Below are 20,316 nucleotides of genomic sequence, written 5' to 3'. Positions count from 1 at the left end.
GTAGCAGCAACAGCAGCAACAGCAACAGCAAACAAATGAAATAAAAGTAAACCCATTTACACCACACAGCCAGAAGAAAGATGCGCCAACAAACTTGTGGGTGGCGCTGGGCGGCGCTCGATGCGCAATGCTCAACGACTGCTTGGCAAGCTGCAAATGTGGGGCATTTGGCAGTCGCAGACGCAGTTGCAGTTGCTGTTGCTGTTGCAATTGCAGTCGCATTGTTAACTTTCTTTGACAGCGGGCCAAAAATGGAGACCGCCCGTGGTTGCTCTCGGCATCGCTCTCAATCTCTCTCGCTCTCTCTTGCTTTCTGTGTGTGTGTGTGTGCGAATGTGAGTTGTCATTGTAGCTGCGGCTGTTTCAGTATCAGCTGCAAAACAGTCAACAATGCTGACGTGGCCTGAACAGGCCGTTGGGCGGAGAGGATAGCAACTACCAAGTAGACAATGCCCAACACCAACAGCGGCCACAACAACAACAATACCAAAAGCAGCAATAGCAACGAGAGCAACAGCAACTTTGTTTATTTATGGCACGAAATTGCGGGCACAGCAGCAAATTAACACAGCACGAATCCTGGCCAGCCTGTTGCCATTCTCATTCCCATTCCCATATCGTTAAATTGATTATTTGGTTACACACACTCACACACTCACAGAGAATGAGAGAGAGACCCATATACACGGTTCCACACGACTCGGTCATGGCCATTAGCAACACCCAGAACACTCACGGACACAGGACACAATTGTTGTGTGTGCTTGGGCCACAGTGTCCAATGTCCTGTTGTCCTTCCAGCTGGCCGTTGCAACTGATATGCATAAAAGCCGCATTCAATGCTGGGCGTGGCAACCGCACGCACTTATCAGCATTCACAGCACGTTGCCGTCAACGACATCGACGTCAACAGCAACAGCAACACCAATAGCAACAACACCAAGCAACACAACACCAAGCAACAGCAACAACGGCAGCAGCAACAACGACGGCAGCAGCAGCAACGTCAGCGTTAGCGTTAACAGCAGCGTCGACGTCGCCCACTGAAGTGCACAAAAATGCTTATAAAGGATTAATTCGATTGCAATATTCACATTCGCATGGCCCTCGTTGTCGGCCTCTGCATCTGGCCAGTGTCATTTGCCGATATGTCGCTTCCCATTGCCAGTCATCAGCATTGTTTTAATTGTCCCAACCGTAATGATATTTTATGGCTTTTACGACCAATACAGTATTTTAATCCACCTTGCTATATAGTAGCTTTACATTTACCAATAAGTTCTTGACTTCTTCAATTATCACTGAAATATTTATCTCTCATTTAACAGAAATCTAACCCAGAAATTTGCTGGAATTTATTTGAAATCACACCTATCAATTCGTATTGATAATTTCACACCACAAACGAGCACTTTAAATGGCTTGAGTATTGAGTATCGGAGTTTAGTTTAATTTATGACACGAAATTGAGACAAACATCTACATTGCATTGCATTGCATTGCTGTGCTGTGGCATCTTTGCCAGTGACATGTTAATTGCTCTAATTTAATAATTACGAACTTTGCACAACAGATTCTCGCACTAGATTTGTGTGTCGATTGGTGCAATTAAAACATGCTAATAATTATGTGCTAAATCGTAATATATCGTTTCATTGCAGATACTTAACTCACACCTGGAGAGACACTGGGAGTCGGAGTGTTGGAACTGTAGTTCCATCAACTAATTGAATAATTGGAACAGTTTGCGCCTCGCCATGGGCACCGGACACTACTTCTGGGCGATCTTCTATTTTACCAGCCTGTGTAGCGCCTCACTGTAAGTAGCCATAGTTCGATTCGATTCGATATCTTCCATCCACCTCTCTAACATCCTACTACTAATAATACTACTACTACTTACAACAATAGTTGCAATAAAGTACTACTCGTATTGCCAGTTTTTGTATTATTTTGTCAACATACTTTAATTTACTTCACTTGGCGCACTCGGTTGAATGCCGCTTCAAAAAGGCGATTTGCATACAATTGCCGTTCATTTTTGCTGGGGCGTTGAATGGTGTGCCACGCCCACCACATGAACATCCCCTCAACAAAAAAAAAAAGAAAAAAAAACAGGCACATACGAATTACGTACTCTCGTATATTGAGTGTCTGTCGTATACATAATATTTCAAGTAGTGCTGTAGTCAGCTGTAGTTTTGCTTTTGCGTTTGTTGTTTTTCCAGCCACGCCTTCGTCGCCCCTCTCTCTCTATCTCACTGTGTCTCTTTTCGTTTTTGCTTTTCCCCGTTCCAAGAGCGCCTCAGTTGAACATACTCGTAATCATTTCCATAACATGTTTTTATGCATTTTAACAGTTTCACTTCACAACATCATTAAAATGTAATTAATTTTCATGTAATTTTTGTCGGAGCATAAATTTTGGAATTATTTACGCTCAAGCCGAGGACAGAGCCAACAGCAATTGTGGCTTTGCCTGGGCTTCTGATATGTGCGACAGTGTATAATGAAGATCTCTTCAGAGTCCACACACCCAATTACACTTCCACCCAATTTGTATATAAAGCATAATTTTACGAAAATAAAAAGACAACACAAATCCGTAAAAAAATTCAAAATTTTTTAAACTTTTTTGAAATTCACACATCTAAATCTCTTGCTGTAAATGTATGCAAAAACTTTTCTTTTCTTATTGCAATTCTCGCTAAAAAACCAAAAAAAAAAAAAAGAAACAACACAATAAAAAAAATAAAAATTATATTAAATTTCAATCAGCAAAAAGCATTTTTTCCAAACTACTTCCAATATTATCTCGTACACAAAAACAAAAATACAAAACAAATAAAATAAAATGAAACTCCAAAATTAAAATTATACGTGCGTACCTATCCATATCCTGATTTCAGAGCAAATAATGCCAAAATAAATTTCCGAGAAAAGGAGAAAAAAGTCTTAGATCAAATTTTAGGTGCAGGCAAATACGATGCCAGAATTCGACCATCGGGAATAAATGGCACAGGTGAGCATGTCTTTTTGTTGTACATTTTATTAAAATACTATATTATAGTTAATTACAAATATATATCTATCTATTTAACTACTAATATCCAACTTAAACTTGTTAACTTTGAACATTTATGATTTATGTTTCTATTTTTGTTTGCTGTTTGTTTGATTATTGATTTCACTGGACAAAATTATCAAAAACCAAAAACGAAATAAATATGCTATAACAACAATTGGTGATACACTCGAATACTTAATACTTATCTATCTTTCTATGTCTTCATCTAAGTATAATATAAAATTAATTTAACAAACAAGCCCGTTTAATTAGTTTAGGCAAAGAAGCGTCTAAATTGATTGCGTTGCTTAGCTAGTTAGTTAGATCAGCAAATAAGTTACATACTTGCAAAACTATGTTAACTCACAATTTAAACCCAAACTCTATGCCAGATGGTCCCGCCATAGTCAGAATCAATCTATTCGTACGCAGTATTATGACGATTAGTGATATTAAAATGGTAAGTCCCCCACAACAGAGTGAGCCTCCCTCAAAACAAAAAAAAACCAAAAAAAAAAACTATACACTCAAAAACCTGTTCTAATTCAAATGAAATTTTCAATTGCCTTGGCCTCAAAATATACTCCAAATTCAATAGACCCAAAGACCCCCCAAAGCCTGCCACTCGCTCGCTCTCATCATCTGAAAAGCACCCCATATATAAGACTTGCATAAGATATACACGATATTAACTTTATACCCCGGTTTTCCTCAACATGTTCTTGGTAGTGCTCAGTTACTTACATGCAACTTAACTTAACTATCTACTCAATGCTACTTACTATACTCATACATACTATACTACATAAGAGCAGTACGAATATGCACTGCTGCATAAACTAAACAGTAACTCGAAAAAAAAGAAACTAAGAATTTTAAACTGTTTGTTTGTTTGTTTTATGTGTTGAAGTTGAGTTTCAATCTATTCTATTTTTTCCTTTTAGTACTCCACTCCTCTACACCTCTCACTCTCTCTAGTTCTGTCTTTCCTTACATTCTCTCTTTGAATCTATAACTATATTCCCCACATATCTAACTTTGTTGCTGTTGCGTTCCTTGCGTTTGTTTCGTGTTTCCTTTTTGCAAAGCAAAGCCACAATTGTGGCACATGTATTTGTATACTCTCGTGTATTATCTTTCAGTTTGGTTTTACGCAAATTTTAGAGACATTGTTCATTGCATTTGCCACAGTTTTTTTATTTTCGTTTTTTGCGTCTTCAGTTATCAGTTACTGAGAGAAAAAATGTTTCAACTTTCTCTATAGACAAAGCAGTCATACTATATATGCTTATACTCACATATATTCTCATATATATCAACTTTAGCGGTGTTCGTGTTTTGAGTTTCATACATTTTATTTCGTTTTGGATTTGTAATAGATTATCTCTCACACACCATTTACAGACACTTGTGCAGCAGTAAGTGCAGAAAACCCTTAGAGGATTAAACAGATGTGCTAGCAAATCGATAAAACATCAATTTCAACCAAATTTCACGCATAAAACCTTCGTCTGCAGTTGAAGTAAAACTGTTGCCTAGTTTCAGGCGCAACTCACAAATCATTTCTGATTTGCTGGCAAACAGAGCCTGTCACTTACAATACACACACAGACACACACACACACACACATAGAGAGAGACAAAGACATATGTATTTGAGTATTAGTATATCGTAACAAAAATGATTGAATATGGATGGATACTCGAGCAGCAGCAGCCAATAAATCATTTGCTTTATTTAAAGAACACATTAACATGAGCAAACTGCAAAAAAAAAATGTTCTACAATTGAGTCTTCCGTATTACATTAATTTACAACATGGATTTTCCATTTAACAACGGAAATCGTACATGTATTGAACAATAATATGGCATTTAATGTGATTTATACCACCATTTGGCTAAAACACTTTGTGTTTCTCAATAACCATTTAAATGTTATTTTCAGTATGTTTTACTATTTTCAATTCTCTGTGTATCTCAACACCCAAGTACAACTGTGTATGTGTCAGTCGCTATTAGTGCCCCTGTCTGCCACCTCTTAGTCATAATATAATTTTCACTTTGATTACAATCAAGCATTGATTTCATTTACAATTAACTTTTTTCCTGTATTTCTCTCTGTCTCTGTCTGTGTGTCTGTGTGCGTGTGTGTGTGGTTGGCTATGGTTGGTATACGTTATTTCTGCCATGTTGACTTTACCCACAGCACTGAACAACATTAAAAATTCAGAAGTATCATCAATATATGTATGTAAATCGACCCACACCTGGGCCATGTGCAACTGGCCACAAAGTATAGTCAACTGCAAACATCAATAATTATGAAAGAAAAGAAAAAAAAAAGACAAAAATAAAATAACAATAATGCAAAAAAACAATAAAATGTCCATCAATTATCGCAAATAAACAGCATACTTGTATTATTTTCACACAACGTTTTTATATTATGCCCTATAATTTACATTAATATATTAAACACATTATTAACTCATATAATATACAACTACTAACTACTACTTACTACTAGTAAATACTATCAAAATTTTAACCTTAGATTACGTATACGTGTGTACATATTTATATAGTTTATGCTTGTAAACAAACTGTCGACGAGAAATCTTAGCTTAGCTCTGTAAGTTCTTCGAAATGGATGCGCACTTATTCTAACATAAGAGTAAGCAGGCCATAGAAATAAAATAAAACTTTATTACAGCCAAAAAAAAAAAACATAAAACATAAGGCGAAATGGGAGGCCACGTTTTGCAGTGTGTTGTGTGTTGTGTCCATAAGTAGCCGGATACGACTATCTTCTGGGTAGCATTTGGTCATTTTAAGTATTTTATATGCTAAGTTTTAGTGTGAATTGAGATGAAGATGAAGATGCTGACGCCGTAGCCAGTCCATTTGTTTGGCCAGTTGTTAAATTTGTTTATTACTATGCACATTGTACAAAACGGTCTATCTATATGTATTATCCTCCAGATGGTCCCGCCGTTGTGCGCGTCAACATATTCGTTAGAAGTATATCGAAAATCGATGATGTAACCATGGTAAGTGCGCGCAACAAAAACTTCAAAATAAAAACCTTCTCCTCAACCACCCCACAACCTCTATCAAAAAAAAAAAAATAGAAAAAACTATATAGATAAGAACAACACTCTCAGCCTCAACTTAGACCATGCGTGTAAGGATATTTGCTTGTATGTGTGTGTGTGTGTGCAATTCAAACCATATGCGTGCCAATGAACTTCAAAATATTCACTCGCCTCTTGCCCCTCCGTCTCTTTCTCTCTGTCTGACTCGCCACTCATCTCGCAGTCAATGTTTTATGTCAGGGTGTTTCCATATAACGTTATGTATCTGCTGTTAGTTTTATGTCTAATCTATACCCAGGCGTTGACCATCAAAAATATATATAAAAAAAAAATACCACACTACTTTTGCCTATACAAAAACCATATGAATAATAATGATAACTAACTATGCTATGTATACATTCAAAATATATATACTATATCGGACATTGGTATTAACTACATGCGTTTAATTGTTTAACTATCGATGTGTTTTCTATTTTATTTTTCAAACTATTAATTTCAAATTAAATATTTATATAGTTTTCGAAATTATCTAATGAAAATGTCTGTCTTTTTATTACACATAAGGAAGTAATTGGCTAAGATTTATGATGCATTATATTATTAGACTTTCTGATATGTTATTTAAGTTATATTACACATCTGCATTCGATAACTGGTTTTTATTTTTTATTATTGTCTGTCAAACAAAAATGTAAAATAACAACTCTGTTTTGTAGTAAAAATAAACAAAACATAAGGAAAATGTCTTTTTGGATCTCTTTCCTATGCAACACTCTTTCAATCTCTCATTCACTAACCCTCTACAACTCTATCTCTCTTACTCTACTAGATCTCTTAACTCTTAATTTCGACCAATGATATATAGTTTCATTATCATCTCTCTGTAACTATATCTCTCTTTCTCTTACCTCTATCGATCTATTATACTCTACCTATAACGCTCTCTCTCTTTCTCTAATCAATTACAAATCTCTATCTCTCTCTGTCTCTCAATGTTAATTATGCCTACATACAATAATTAACTTATTATCTCATATCAAATTAATACTAATTGTGATGATGACTGCAACAGTCGACAAACATATTTCAGTATGCCAGAAATTAATATTCCAAACCTGAAATTATTACATACTTTATATTATGTGGTATAATTATTGTATTGTTTTACATATATTTTCATATTCATTAACAATTTGTTCAACAATTTCCTTTTGATCAATACTAATCTATATACTTATTAACAACAACTACAATAATAATTATTTCCTATAATAATTGAAAATGTGACCAAAATGTGTTATTTAATTTTCGTGTGCTTTGTACGTGTGTTGATTGGTTGTCTATCCTCTTGTATCCACCCCAAATCACAGCTCGCCCCATTTAATTTGCCCCTCACTTCCAAAAACAGAAATCATTGAATTCGCTAAACTAAGTTTTGTTTTGTTTGTTTTCGTTTTACACCTCAAAGCAAGAGAAATTATATTTACATAAAGTGCAAACAGCAACAGCAAAATATTAAACGAGAAGCTTTCGAGCTGCTAACTAAATGAAAATGTGTGGCATGTGTTCTTCTAAAAGAAACTGCAAAAGCTGCAATAAACATGTTCAAAATCGATTGATTAGATGATTGTGATAGTTAATTGTGTTTTTATTGTTTAACTTAAATTGTATTCTTCAATGAGATCCATGCAGACATTTCTCTGTATGAATTTGGAATAACAAAATTAAATCTATTATAAATTTAATGCTTTTGTTCTTAATTAATTTCTTTTTGATTTCGAAACTGACATACATTTGAATCACACATAAAATTCATCAAATTCAAAAACTAAGTTAATGCTCTAAGTTAGTCTTAAGTTTAAAATAAGTGTTTATCTTATAAGGATGATATCAATGGTCGAAATCTACATATAAATTCTGATATAAAGAAGAAAAAAAACAGTCTAAAATAAAATGCTCCTCGATTCTGATATGAACATTTTTTAGCGAATTTAGCAACAAGAGTCAAGGTCAACATGTTTCTACGCTCCATTTCGAAAATCGATGATTACAAAATGGTGAGTTTCTGCTCCAGTTTGGCAAAGAGCACCCAACACGAATATAGTATGAATATGAATATGAATATGAATATGAATATGAACATGAATATATGAATTTGAATACGAACAAGTACAATCCCAAGCGCTTTAAAATATTTGCTCTAAATATTTCAACACACACTCGTATGTCTAATTTAACTTTGTATATGGAATGTGTGTGTATATCCGTGTGTCTGTGATTTTACGTACGTGTGTGCGTGTGTGTGTGTGTGATTGTGAGTGTAAAATATCAATGAAAAGAAACACTAAAGCTTCGCTTTTTTCCGTACTAAATAAGATGTACTCGTATGTATATTGTAAATGAAATATGTATATTTAGAAAAATAATCTATGTATAAACAAATGTTATAAATAAAATTGAAAAGTACAATACCTAAAATATTAAACTCAATTGGCTGTATAAAAACAACAAAACATTTTAGTTCATTTTAAACAATCTGCAATTTCTCAATCTGTCTTGCAAAATGCTCAAAATTAATTGAAATTCACAAATTTCTTACTGAATGTACAAAATTAAACTTCAAGAAATGCAACAACACAAAAACCTGTAAGAATTTTGTGCAATAATATACAATTTATACACTCATTTTTTTTCTTTTGCAACTCTGTGTAAATTCAACAGTGTATGTGATATATGAATTCAATTATTATTCTTTCACATGACCTCTATTCTTCTGTGTAAAATAATCTTTCCGTTGCATTTCTCTTTATTTCAACTTTAACACAGACTCTTTACGAGCAACATTTTTTACCCACAATCCTTACCAAAACTAAATTTTGTTTAGAATTTAAGATACTTTTAAAAAAAACTAACTGATTATATCGGGTGTAAGTTCTCATAGTTTATACAACCATGTAACTAGCTAGACCTATGTTAATTTAAGTCGAATCAGTGGAAAAGTCAATAAGAACAAGACTATTATTCAAAATCACAACCAGCCACAAATTCATTGATCAGTTTCATTTACCTCATCTGTCCTCATTGTCAAATTACATCGATTCTAATGAATATTAATTTTATATGCTTTCAATTGCATATTCAAGCTCTTAAGCTGTGTTTATCCTTTTGATTTATCATTCACAAACGTGAGAGGGATATTTAAACTAATAATTGAAAAAGTACAACACCAACAGCACCAGCGGCACCTACATACAACAACAAAATATCAACGAGTGTCAAAGCAAATGTATATTAAATATTTATTAAAACAAATGTCAAGTCTAACTGTAAGTACGTACAAATAGTTAACAACAATTTCATTCAGAAAATGTGTGAATGCTTGTGTTCACGGGTCACCCATTTGTCAGCCCACATTTCCGTTGGGATAACATCATAAAACCAAAAAAAAATAAAACATATTACAAAAATGCCACTGGACACATGACAACTACATAAAAAAAGAAATACTAAATAAAAACCCAGCTCTCTGACAGCTTTGTCCACATACAAAAAACTGGCATCAATTTATATACATTTAAACAAGCCATAAATAACAACCAATTATTTGTTATAATTTTTCAAATTTATTTCATTTCGCATTGCTTAAAAACGATAAAAGAAACAATGCCGTTTGTCATTTCTCTTTTGAAGAAAGAAAATTGCTGTCATAAATTCTACTCAGATAGTTTCCGACTTCATTACGAAAAGCTTGCCAGGTTAATAGGATTATTACTCGATTATAAATTTTCTTTCAAATCTAATTATTTCTTTCCGTTTAATGATTCAACACAGATCCCAGCTTTCATTTGAACTCTTCTTCAATGCATGATTACAAAGATGATATGGATGTTACACATTGTCATTCCGAACTTTCATTTGTGGATTCATTTTATAATATATGTCTTTATATATAACTTCAACTCTTTCAGCTTTACATAACATATGCATAACTTTTTTTATTATTATTTCAAAATGAATTCTTGTTATTGCTAGAGTTTTATTCAAATGAAATAATGTACTTTTAATAATAATATTCTAGGTTTTCCAACATTCTGCATGAGTTGTATGTTAAGGTATTTTAAGCTCATACATGTAGTTATATAATATCGAACTTTTCTTTAGAATCGAATGTCTAAGAGTGTGCTATAAATATATCATAGTTACAAAGTAAGATGGCCCATGCTCATTTTATTTTGCTTTGTGTTCTGTGCTTGCTTTGCTTGACACTCTGTTCAATAGCTGTTGCTCTGTCAATTTCCTTTTTTTGCATTTTTGGCACGTTGCGCGCATTTTTTTTGCTTTCTGCCTGATTTTGTATTTTGTATGCAACACGTTGCAATATTGCATTCGACAATGCATTCGATAATAATGCCCGATGCTGAATGCTGAATGTTGAATGCTGAATTCTGCTGTGTTGCATGTGATGCTCAACAGCTAGAGAGAGCAAATTGCATTTTGCATTTCAAATTCGAATTCGAATATAATATACTTATGTTATATGCATGCCATGACATGAATACCTAACACCCAAGACAACTAAACTAAACAAAATACCAAAAAATTAAAAACCATGCCGAGAATTGGCAACTAGCAGAAACATATATTCGCCTCAAGGAAAATGCTTTAAGCTTTACGACAAAATACTAAACAAACCAAGCAATACATATAGCCACTATATACTAACTTCCTAACCAAACTATCAACTAACTTAAACTTACTCGAAAAAAGTTCGACACGCCTCGCCACGCCTTGCTCGTTCTCTCTCTCTCATATTACTTACTACAATTTACCTACTACAAAATATTCTCCATACCACAAACAAATTGTCTACTATATATGTAAAGCTAAAGCTCTCCTACCCTTCACACCCGTTGCAAAAGCAATTTGCAAGCCACCCAATTGATAAGCCCCACCACGAAAAAAGAAATATAAATTATATATGTGAAAACACAGTCACCAACGAAAAAAAAAATGCTCGTGAAATTCCCTTATAATTCGACAAAGCGAAATTTGCATTGTAGTTCATATTGAATTGCATTGAAGATGAAATTGAAAATTGAACAATGAAAGAACGCTTGACTTCCCACACTAACAAAGTTTTCCGTTTTTTTCGCGTTCGCTATTCTACCACCAACAATGATGATGACAAATCACAGGAGTACAGCGTCCAGCTGACATTCAGAGAACAGTGGACGGATGAGCGCCTCAAGTTCGATGACATACAGGGTGAGTGAAAGACCCTCAATAACTACTATGTATATTGTATGGTATATTTCACTTAATTGGCTCAAATCTGTGTATGCTTATAGGACGCTTGAAATATCTCACATTGACGGAGGCTAATCGCGTCTGGATGCCGGATTTGTTCTTCTCGAATGAGAAGGAGGGACATTTTCACAACATCATTATGCCGAACGTGTATATACGCATCTTTCCCAATGGCTCCGTGCTCTACAGTATACGAATCTCATTAACATTGGCATGTCCAATGAATCTCAAACTGTATCCATTGGATAGACAAATCTGCTCGCTTCGCATGGCAAGCTGTAAGTGGGATATGAGGCAATTGTGAATTGTTTTTTTTTCAACATAACACATAATTTTCATTCTTTTCATGGCATGATAGATGGCTGGACGACCAATGATTTAGTGTTCCTTTGGAAGGAGGGTGATCCTGTGCAAGTGGTTAAGAACTTACACCTACCTCGCTTCACATTGGAGAAGTTTTTGACTGATTACTGTAACAGTAAAACCAACACGGGTACGTTTTGTGTGTGTGTTCACAAGTTGTGTTGATTGTGTTGAGCTCTCTCTCTCTCTCTCTCTATCTATCTATTCTCTATTATCTATCTCTATATATTATATATACTTTATTAATATATCTATATTTTTAACTTAAACTTTTGAAATGTTCAACAACTTGCTATACATAACATAATATATTATATATAAGCGTAGCAGACTTTAGTTGTTCATATATTTATCGTTTTGTGCTGCTTGTTTTTCATTTAGACCAACTTAGTTTTTGGCTTAAAGTTTTGTGACTTTATTAAATTTCCCTCTGGACAATTCGATAGGCGCTGCATGCGGCATTCAGGCAGATCCCACAACAACAACAACAACCACAAAAAAAGTTTAAACACCTACATACTATACTTTATATATAACATACATAGTTTATTTTTTCAATATAGTTCTTGTGGCTCGAATATAATATAAACGGCATCATAAGCACTTCATAGCCAAAACCCAAACACAGGTACACAATATCATCATGTACACTCGCACACACACGCACACACACGTGTAATGATGCCGTTTACACATGAACATCGCGTTGGGCCGTTATCAATACCCGAATCGCATAAAAACCAACTTTTTACGATGTAATTCACACACACTCACCGTACACTTCACCACACATACACACACACACACACGCACACACTCACTCATACACAGACGAATGCACACACCACCAACATCCACATCCAGCTCACCAGCAGAAGCATTTTAGTGCAGTTTGACATACCGTGTCGCTTGCCTTTGCCGCTCTGAGTTTTTATGAGCACTTTGAAATCAGTTCGCGCTTTAAGTAAATGTTTACCTTGGCTACCAAGAACTACTTATCTGAGAGCTGACGACGACTGCGACTGCGACTGCGACTGCGAAAGCGACTGCGAAAGCGACTGCGACAGGCAAATGCGAAACGGAAAATGCTAAGAAAATGGCAAAGGCGCACGGAAAGTAAATTAATCGAGGAAATTGTTTGCGACGTAGTTGCTTAAACTTGCACAAAGGACATCGCCAATGTTCATGATGATGACGACGGTGATGATAATGATAAAGACGATGACGATATACTCGTATATATGCATGTGTATGTCAATAAGAATATACATATGTATGTCTGTGTGTGTATACTTGTAGCTGAAGGCGCCAAGATGAGGAGCAAACAAATACGCAAAAGTTTTTCACAAAACTTGGGCAAATTGTGTGTCAGCATCTTAGGTGGATAATTTACGAGTATAGCCAGGAGATGCTACAGATTTGTGTGTTGGCTTTAGATGTTGCAAACATCACTTAGAAATTACTTATGCTGCAGTTTAGCGATTAACCCAATTAACTTTTCATACTAAAACCAGTTTAAGTTAGAGACACAAGAGTATCTATTCTGTGCACAAAGAAGAGCACAAAAAGTGCTCAGGTGGAGAGGACAATAATAAAGTTCTCTGTCGTCTCAATGAATATGAATATAATATCCATTAATTTCCTACTTTAACTTTGTAGCCGTTACATATAGTTACCTTGAAATTATACTAGACAAACCTAATAAGATTCATAACGCATTCAGTCAATCAAATTTGTCAATATCATTCATTTCCACCCATTTGCTTAGCTCATCCTGACATTAAAAACGTTGCATGAGCCTGATGTCATTCCCTTCAAAAAACAAATATTCAAATCGGAAAATTCAAGTCATACTATATCGAGAATATCTAAGTATTTTTATACACATAATTTTGACCCTTTTAGTCGTTGCGTAGTTGTTGCATTTAGCTCGCCTTGAACTTAGTTGCTCACATAAAGTTTATTAATTTTATATCTTCTATGAGCGTTTAATGGATTAAACTGGGCGATACTTTAAAGTAAATACGATAAAAAAAAAAACTAAACAAAATAAAACATTACTAAAGTCATTGCAAATGCGAATGCAGTGCGAAAATGCGAAATACATTTGCAAACAGAGTGCACGCGTTTTGATTGATGGCACCGAGCAAATAACGTCTAAGCCAATCCAAAAGCAAAGCATTTGCGCCAGATGTGAATACGAAATAGGATGAATACGCTGAAGTATCCAATATCCAGCACCCAGTAGCAGACGGCCCCAAAGAGCCAGGCAAATAAACCACACGCAGCAGCTAAATGCAAACATGAGAAGCAAGAAAATTTAATGAGCAAACTGGATGAAAAAAAAATATCAAATGAAAATGAATACGAAAACGAAAAAGAAAACGATATGAAAATGAAAATATGAGAATGTAAAATAATAAACAACTTTGTCTTGAAGAGTATGGAACGCACTGCCAACAAATTAACGGAAATGAAGCACAAGCAGGGGGGGCGTGGGCAATCATGTGGGGGCGTTTACAGCGGAAGCTGATACAGCATCAGCAGCAGCAACAGCAGCAGCAACAGGAGCGACAACAACAACAAGAACAAAAACAATAGCACACAAAGCCTACGAACTTCATTTCCGTTAAGAGTTTTGTTGCAAAAGTCAGAAAATTGAATTGATGTTGATACATTTTGCCTATGATGCCATTTTATAATTTTCAACTCTCATTCTAAGTGTCTCTCTGTCTCTGTCTATAACTCTCTCTCTCTCTCACTCTCTGTCTGTCAGTCTCTTTAACTGTATCTCCTGGTTTACATTTTATTTGACTTATATTTTTCTTTTCGTTTTTTCGTTTTTTGTGTAAATACATTACGTATACACCTAACCCAAAATGCCCCCCGTTCCCCTCGGTCTGTGCATAATATTATTTGAAGCCAAACCTATTTCCTGTACATAAAAATGCAAAACGCAAAAAAAGAAAATGAAAATGTAAAAAAATGTATAATTTTCTATCATTCTTTTATTCTGCCAAAATTTCGAAAAGCAAGTGAATTTATTTGTATCGTTTACTTTTATTTTTATTTTTGTGCGTTTATTGGATGACAATTTTTTTATGTACTTATTATAAATATTGGAAATGTGTGTATGTTCTTCAGTGTCTAACTCATTTTATTTTTACAACAAGCTCAATGTACATATATATATCTGAGTGTGTGCGTATGTGAGCTACTACTCTGCGTGTATCTGTGTGAATGGAGAAATTGAAAAATGAAAAATGAAAACAAAAACAAAAAAACGCCTCTTTCGAGTACATATCCTCCCGTACATTTTGAGTTTGACACAATTTATATACCTTGTATACTCATAGGTGAATACAGTTGCCTCAAAGTCGATCTACTATTCAAGCGAGAATTCTCATATTACTTAATACAAATTTATATACCATGCTGTATGTTGGTCATTGTCTCATGGGTATCATTCTGGTTGGATCAAGGCGCAGTGCCAGCTCGAGTATCGTTAGGTAAGTGCTACAACTAAATATGGCTCCAACTTGCAGCTAACGAAAAAAAATACGAATACTGTATGAACTTTGATGTCGTATGTCTGGTAACTTTCGTACTATATTCTAATATTTCACATATTTTGTATAACCGTATAATACTCAAATGTCATTCTCATAACGTTTTGTTTGTCAAATGAAATTGTATTGTTCACATAATTAATATGTTGATGATAATATTATGAAATCGAACCATTTCAGGTGTTACCACATTGCTAACAATGGCCACACAAACATCGGGCATCAATGCCTCACTGCCTCCAGTTTCCTATACAAAGGCAATTGATGTATGGACCGGCGTCTGTTTGACGTTTGTCTTTGGGGCACTGCTCGAATTTGCCCTGGTGAACTATGCCTCCCGCTCAGGTTTGAATAAAGCTAGTAATTGAGATTTGATATGCTTCTTAACAAACTTATAAATGTTATTAATCGATGGTGTTTATCTATTTTTACTACTGTTCCTTTTTTGTAATACTTATTTTTGTATCGATAACAACGATACATACGTACAACATCTTTGTAACGTATATTGTGTACCTGTATATATTTCTATACAACGACTACCAACTGAATGTACTAAGAAACAGGACTGTTACACGCACACACACAACACACATACACTCAGATACACAAGTACAGATTGCTACGCCCACCGACAATGGCGAAAAGATACAGCTACAATTACAGATACAGATACACACTCACATAGCTAGGCGAGCTCAACTACTACTACTACTACTACAACTACTACTCTACACCTTCGGCGTGGCACACAATTTTTGGGCAATATACAAGCTGATTTTTGGTCTATAAATACTAACCAATTTTTTTAGTAATACGATTACGATAAAACCCAACGATTTTAGCTTTAGCCAGTAGCATTTATTTACCTATCATTTCTCGTATTTTGTGTTTTCATTCACATAAATATTGTATCTACCGAAATGATTTCTACGTATATATTTCTACTAATCCATGTTTTCTGTTTCGTTTTACTCTCTTATTTCATTGTGCCCTCACACTCATCGACGTCACACACACACACACACACTCACAACCACACAAACGCATACTCAACCAAACCAACCACAAAACAACTAAACAACGCGTTTGAAAAAAAAACACCCAACTAAAACTAAAACAAATTGGACAAATGTTTCAACAAATTTTTCGACAAATTTCCCATTTTATGTTGGAATTTATTTACCATTTCCTTTTTTCTTTGCTGTTGTCTCTGCTTGTATCTAATCTGAACATTTTTTTCTTGTATTTTGGTTATAATTCTATTTTGAAAACACACATAAACTTTAAATTTTATTATAATTTTTCCCAAAACAATACTCAACGCAAACCGAACTTATACTCAAACCAAAAAAAAAAAACTATTGCAACCTATTAAATATTTTTGATTTCGAAAACACTTTAAACAATTTAATGTTTCTGTATGTGTGACTATCTATCTCTGTCTCTCTTTCTTTCTCTCACTCGCTGTCTCTGTCGCTATCTAACTGTATAACTGTATAAATATGTGCTATGCATCTTAACTAAACAAATCTGAACAAAAAAAAACAATACAAATACAAATTTAATTAAAATTCAACTGTAAAAACCAAATCCAAACCAAACAAAAATATGCAATGTCTATCGAAATTATCAAAATTTTTGTGGAACAAATAAATTCTTGTCAAAAATCTTCTACCACATGCAACATATACGGATCGGGCCGCAGACATGCATAAGGAGAATATGAAAAAGAAACGTCGCGATTTGGAGCAGGCCAGTTTAGATGCCGCTTCAGATTTGCTCGATACAGATAGCAATGCAACATTCGCAATGGTACTTACCTTTCAATTATCTAAATTCTTTAACTATAACCTTAAACAGAGCCAATTATAATTGCGGGGGAGTTTAGAGCTTAGAACAAGAATACAAAATGGGAAGGGATTTTCAGTTTTAAGTCTGTAAAAATAAATCGAAATTAGCAGAATATGCTCCTTAATTGCCCTAATAATTTTAATAAAAGTTGTATTATTTTCACATTATTTTTTACATGATTAAGATGTGTGAGAAGTTAGAGAGTAATGTTAAAGGCAGTTAAATATAAGATATTTTGAATCTTTTTCAATCATTCGTCTATATCAGTAACAACAATTACTAAGAAAAAAAATTAGAGATTAATCGGAGAATGAGGAAGTTTAATGTTTTATAGTTAAATAGAGAAGTTTGCAGAATTTTAACATCCGTCTTTAGTCTGCCGTCGTTTAAATTAAAGTCATAAAAGAAACAAATCCAACTTTATCTATTTTCGTTTTAATATCGAATCAAATTGGCTACTGCAAAATGTTTATGATAAAACTATTAAAACAACTATTTCCTTTATATTTGCCTCTTTTTATTAACAACAACAAAAATCACACTAACGCACAACCACACACACAAACACACATCACGTTGAACAAAAATCGTGCAACTTTTTTTCAAACGTGTAAAACCACAAAAAAACTAACCAAAATCAAACCACATATAAACCAACTCAATCTCAACCTGATACACATCCAACATTCAACTCGAACTCCAACTCGCAACTCTCGAAAACCATCAACGAAACATTTGCTGCTGGCACTCAACCTACCCAATCGATTCAACCAACCGGAATTAAATGAAAAATTGCAACGAAATTAAATGAAATTACGCACATGCCATCGACATCGACATCACCATCGCCATCGCCATTGCCAACGCTATCACCATTTTGCCCCTTTCACCATTCTGTAATCGTGCCATGGCGCTATTGTTGCCTACGCCACCCCACTCCACCCCCCACTCCGTTCATTGCATCAACTACAATCAAAATTCCATGTCAAACGGCATCGCAATATTCGCGCGGTGGCGGTCTACAGAAACCGCTGGTGCGCCATCCCGGTGATCCGTTGGCGCTGGAGAAGCTGCGCCAATGTGAGGTGCATATGCAGCCACCGAAACGTCCAAGCTGCTGTAAGACTTGGCTCTCCAAGTTCCCCACCAGGTAACTGTGCCACACCATTTGGCTTTACTCTATCCAATCTAGTTGTTTATCGTAGTAGTTGATGGATTTCCTTTTTGATGTTGTGAATATGTATATCTCTCTCTCTATTACTGTCTCTCTCTCTCTCTCTACATATCTAAACTCTTGTTGAATTTTTTGCCACTAACTAACTAACTAACAGTAAATGAAAATCCTCTAATTGAATCTCTCGTACTTGTTATTAAAGACAACCCGATTCAGTTGCCTCTGCTTTGCTGCTTGCCATCGTTTTTGCTCGCTGTCTTTTGTTTCAAATGCTTGCCAAATGATTTGCATCTGGCCCGAGAGTCCAGTCAAGTAAACGTGAAAATTTCATTTGATTAATGCTTTTTGCTAATTACACTGTGCAAATACGAAATCAAAACTCAAATATGCTTTAAATTGAAATGTAAAAAGTTTAATTACTGAATTGCAAAATTATTTATTAAGAACGCTTAAAAAGTAAAGCATACTTTTGGGCGACATTTTAAAATTTAATTCTCCTCAGTTCTGGATGGTCGCTATATTCACCTTGTACCAAATTGATAAGATTATCAAATGTAAACTTTAAATAAAAAAGCATATTTGAGATTTTGTAGAACTGTGTTGCTACAGCTTAAAGTGAAAGGTTCTTTTAAGTGCTTTGCTTTCTGTTGATTTGTTTGTTTTAAAGAACTTTTGCGTTGTAGACTTTGAACAATGACAATGATCCTTATAGTTCCCACCGCAACCCCTGTCCATAATTCCCTATAGATTACCAATTTATCTTTGTTCTTAGTACAATTTTTGAATCCCTAAATTTCACGTTTTTTGAGTTTCTCGCACGTAGCTAAAATCAGTTTAATTTAAAACAAACAAAAAGAAATGAAAACCAAAGTAAACAAAATATTAAAAGGCCACACACGAATAAAAAAAAAAAACAATGAAAACAAACAAAACAAATCACAAATCAAAAAGCCAATCTCTAGATGATCAATTAATGTGTTTCGTACTTGTTGAATATTTATCCAAGACAATGTTCTAGATCGAAGAGAATCGATGTTATATCACGCATCACATTCCCGCTGGTCTTTGCGCTCTTCAATCTGGTCTACTGGAGCACATATCTCTTCAGGGAGGAGGATGATGAGTAAATGCCGTTACCTATTTACAAATTACTTTATATAGAAAATCGTTTGCACTACGATACCAAAGAATGTACTAACCTATTCTCTTTCATTTCTACTTTCATTTACAAACTTCGTTCTTACTTTCGAAATTGTGTTTGCATATCGATTTGGTTGGCTTGATTTTTGCGTATGATTTTTGATTCGATTCGTTTGACTACCTACCAAAAAAAAGGACCTTCTAAAGCGCGTCTCTGATAACCAAAGGCTATGTAGAATCCAACATGAAAATAACAATATGCATTAGCGCACACACACAGACACACACGCATATACATACACATGCATACAATCGAGTATGTATTTATGTATATCGGTGCAGTATACGCTTTGCTTGATCAAATGGGAATACAGATTCAAGGCGTCAAGGCATTTCCACTATACGAAATTCGGTTTAAAAAGAAGACAAAAAAAAACATAAAAAAAAAAACAAAAACAAGACAAATTGAAAAGATATTAACTAACTGTAAGTTAAATTGATCGAGTATGACTGCATAGTAGATAACAACAATTTCAAAAACCAAAAAGTTAAATTCGAAAAACCCAAAACTAAAAAAAAAACAAAACAAAAACAAAAGCAAAAAAATGCTGTATTTTAAAATGAAATTATTAAGGCGATTTGATAACGATTTAAAAACGCTTGCTCGTTCAATTTGTTCGATTTGTTTTTTAATTCCCAATACTTGTTATAATATTAATAATAAAATTAAATGAATTA

The 20,316-nt window shown here is 34.4% G+C and overlaps 1 protein-coding gene across 16 annotated transcripts in view; it reads left to right on the top strand.

The window, feature by feature from the left end:
- The window catches only part of LOC133835997 (glutamate-gated chloride channel), a 45,491-nt gene extending 25,448 nt beyond the window's left edge, over positions 1-20,043 (top strand). Inside the window, exons 2-13 of one of the 16 annotated variants that reach the window (XM_062266220.1) lie at positions 1,662-1,819; positions 2,910-3,022; positions 8,158-8,228; positions 11,367-11,436; positions 11,520-11,756; positions 11,837-11,971; positions 15,198-15,350; positions 15,591-15,755; positions 17,119-17,225; positions 18,290-18,414; positions 19,457-19,561; positions 19,774-20,043. In XM_062266220.1, coding sequence (XP_062122204.1) covers positions 1,758-1,819; positions 2,910-3,022; positions 8,158-8,228; positions 11,367-11,436; positions 11,520-11,756; positions 11,837-11,971; positions 15,198-15,350; positions 15,591-15,755; positions 17,119-17,225; positions 18,290-18,414; positions 19,457-19,561; positions 19,774-19,783 — 1,353 coding nt within the window. In that variant the 5' untranslated portion in view covers positions 1,662-1,757 and the 3' untranslated portion in view covers positions 19,784-20,043. Of the gene's footprint in view, positions 1-1,661; positions 1,820-2,909; positions 3,023-3,459; positions 3,528-6,052; positions 6,121-8,157; positions 8,229-11,366; positions 11,437-11,519; positions 11,757-11,836; positions 11,972-15,197; positions 15,351-15,590; positions 15,771-17,118; positions 17,226-18,289; positions 18,415-19,444 lie in introns of those variants that run through there. The other 15 variants (XM_062266216.1, XM_062266215.1, XM_062266210.1 and 12 more) reach the window with 15 other exon arrangements.
- Positions 20,044-20,316: the final 273 nt, after the last annotated feature.

This window comes from Drosophila sulfurigaster, chromosome 2R (genome assembly GCF_023558435.1).
Source record: "Drosophila sulfurigaster albostrigata strain 15112-1811.04 chromosome 2R, ASM2355843v2, whole genome shotgun sequence".
Classification (NCBI taxonomy): domain Eukaryota; kingdom Metazoa; phylum Arthropoda; class Insecta; order Diptera; family Drosophilidae; genus Drosophila; species Drosophila sulfurigaster.
The sequence above is the reverse complement of the archived record's forward strand: the minus strand, read 5'-3'. Positions and strand labels throughout refer to the sequence as shown.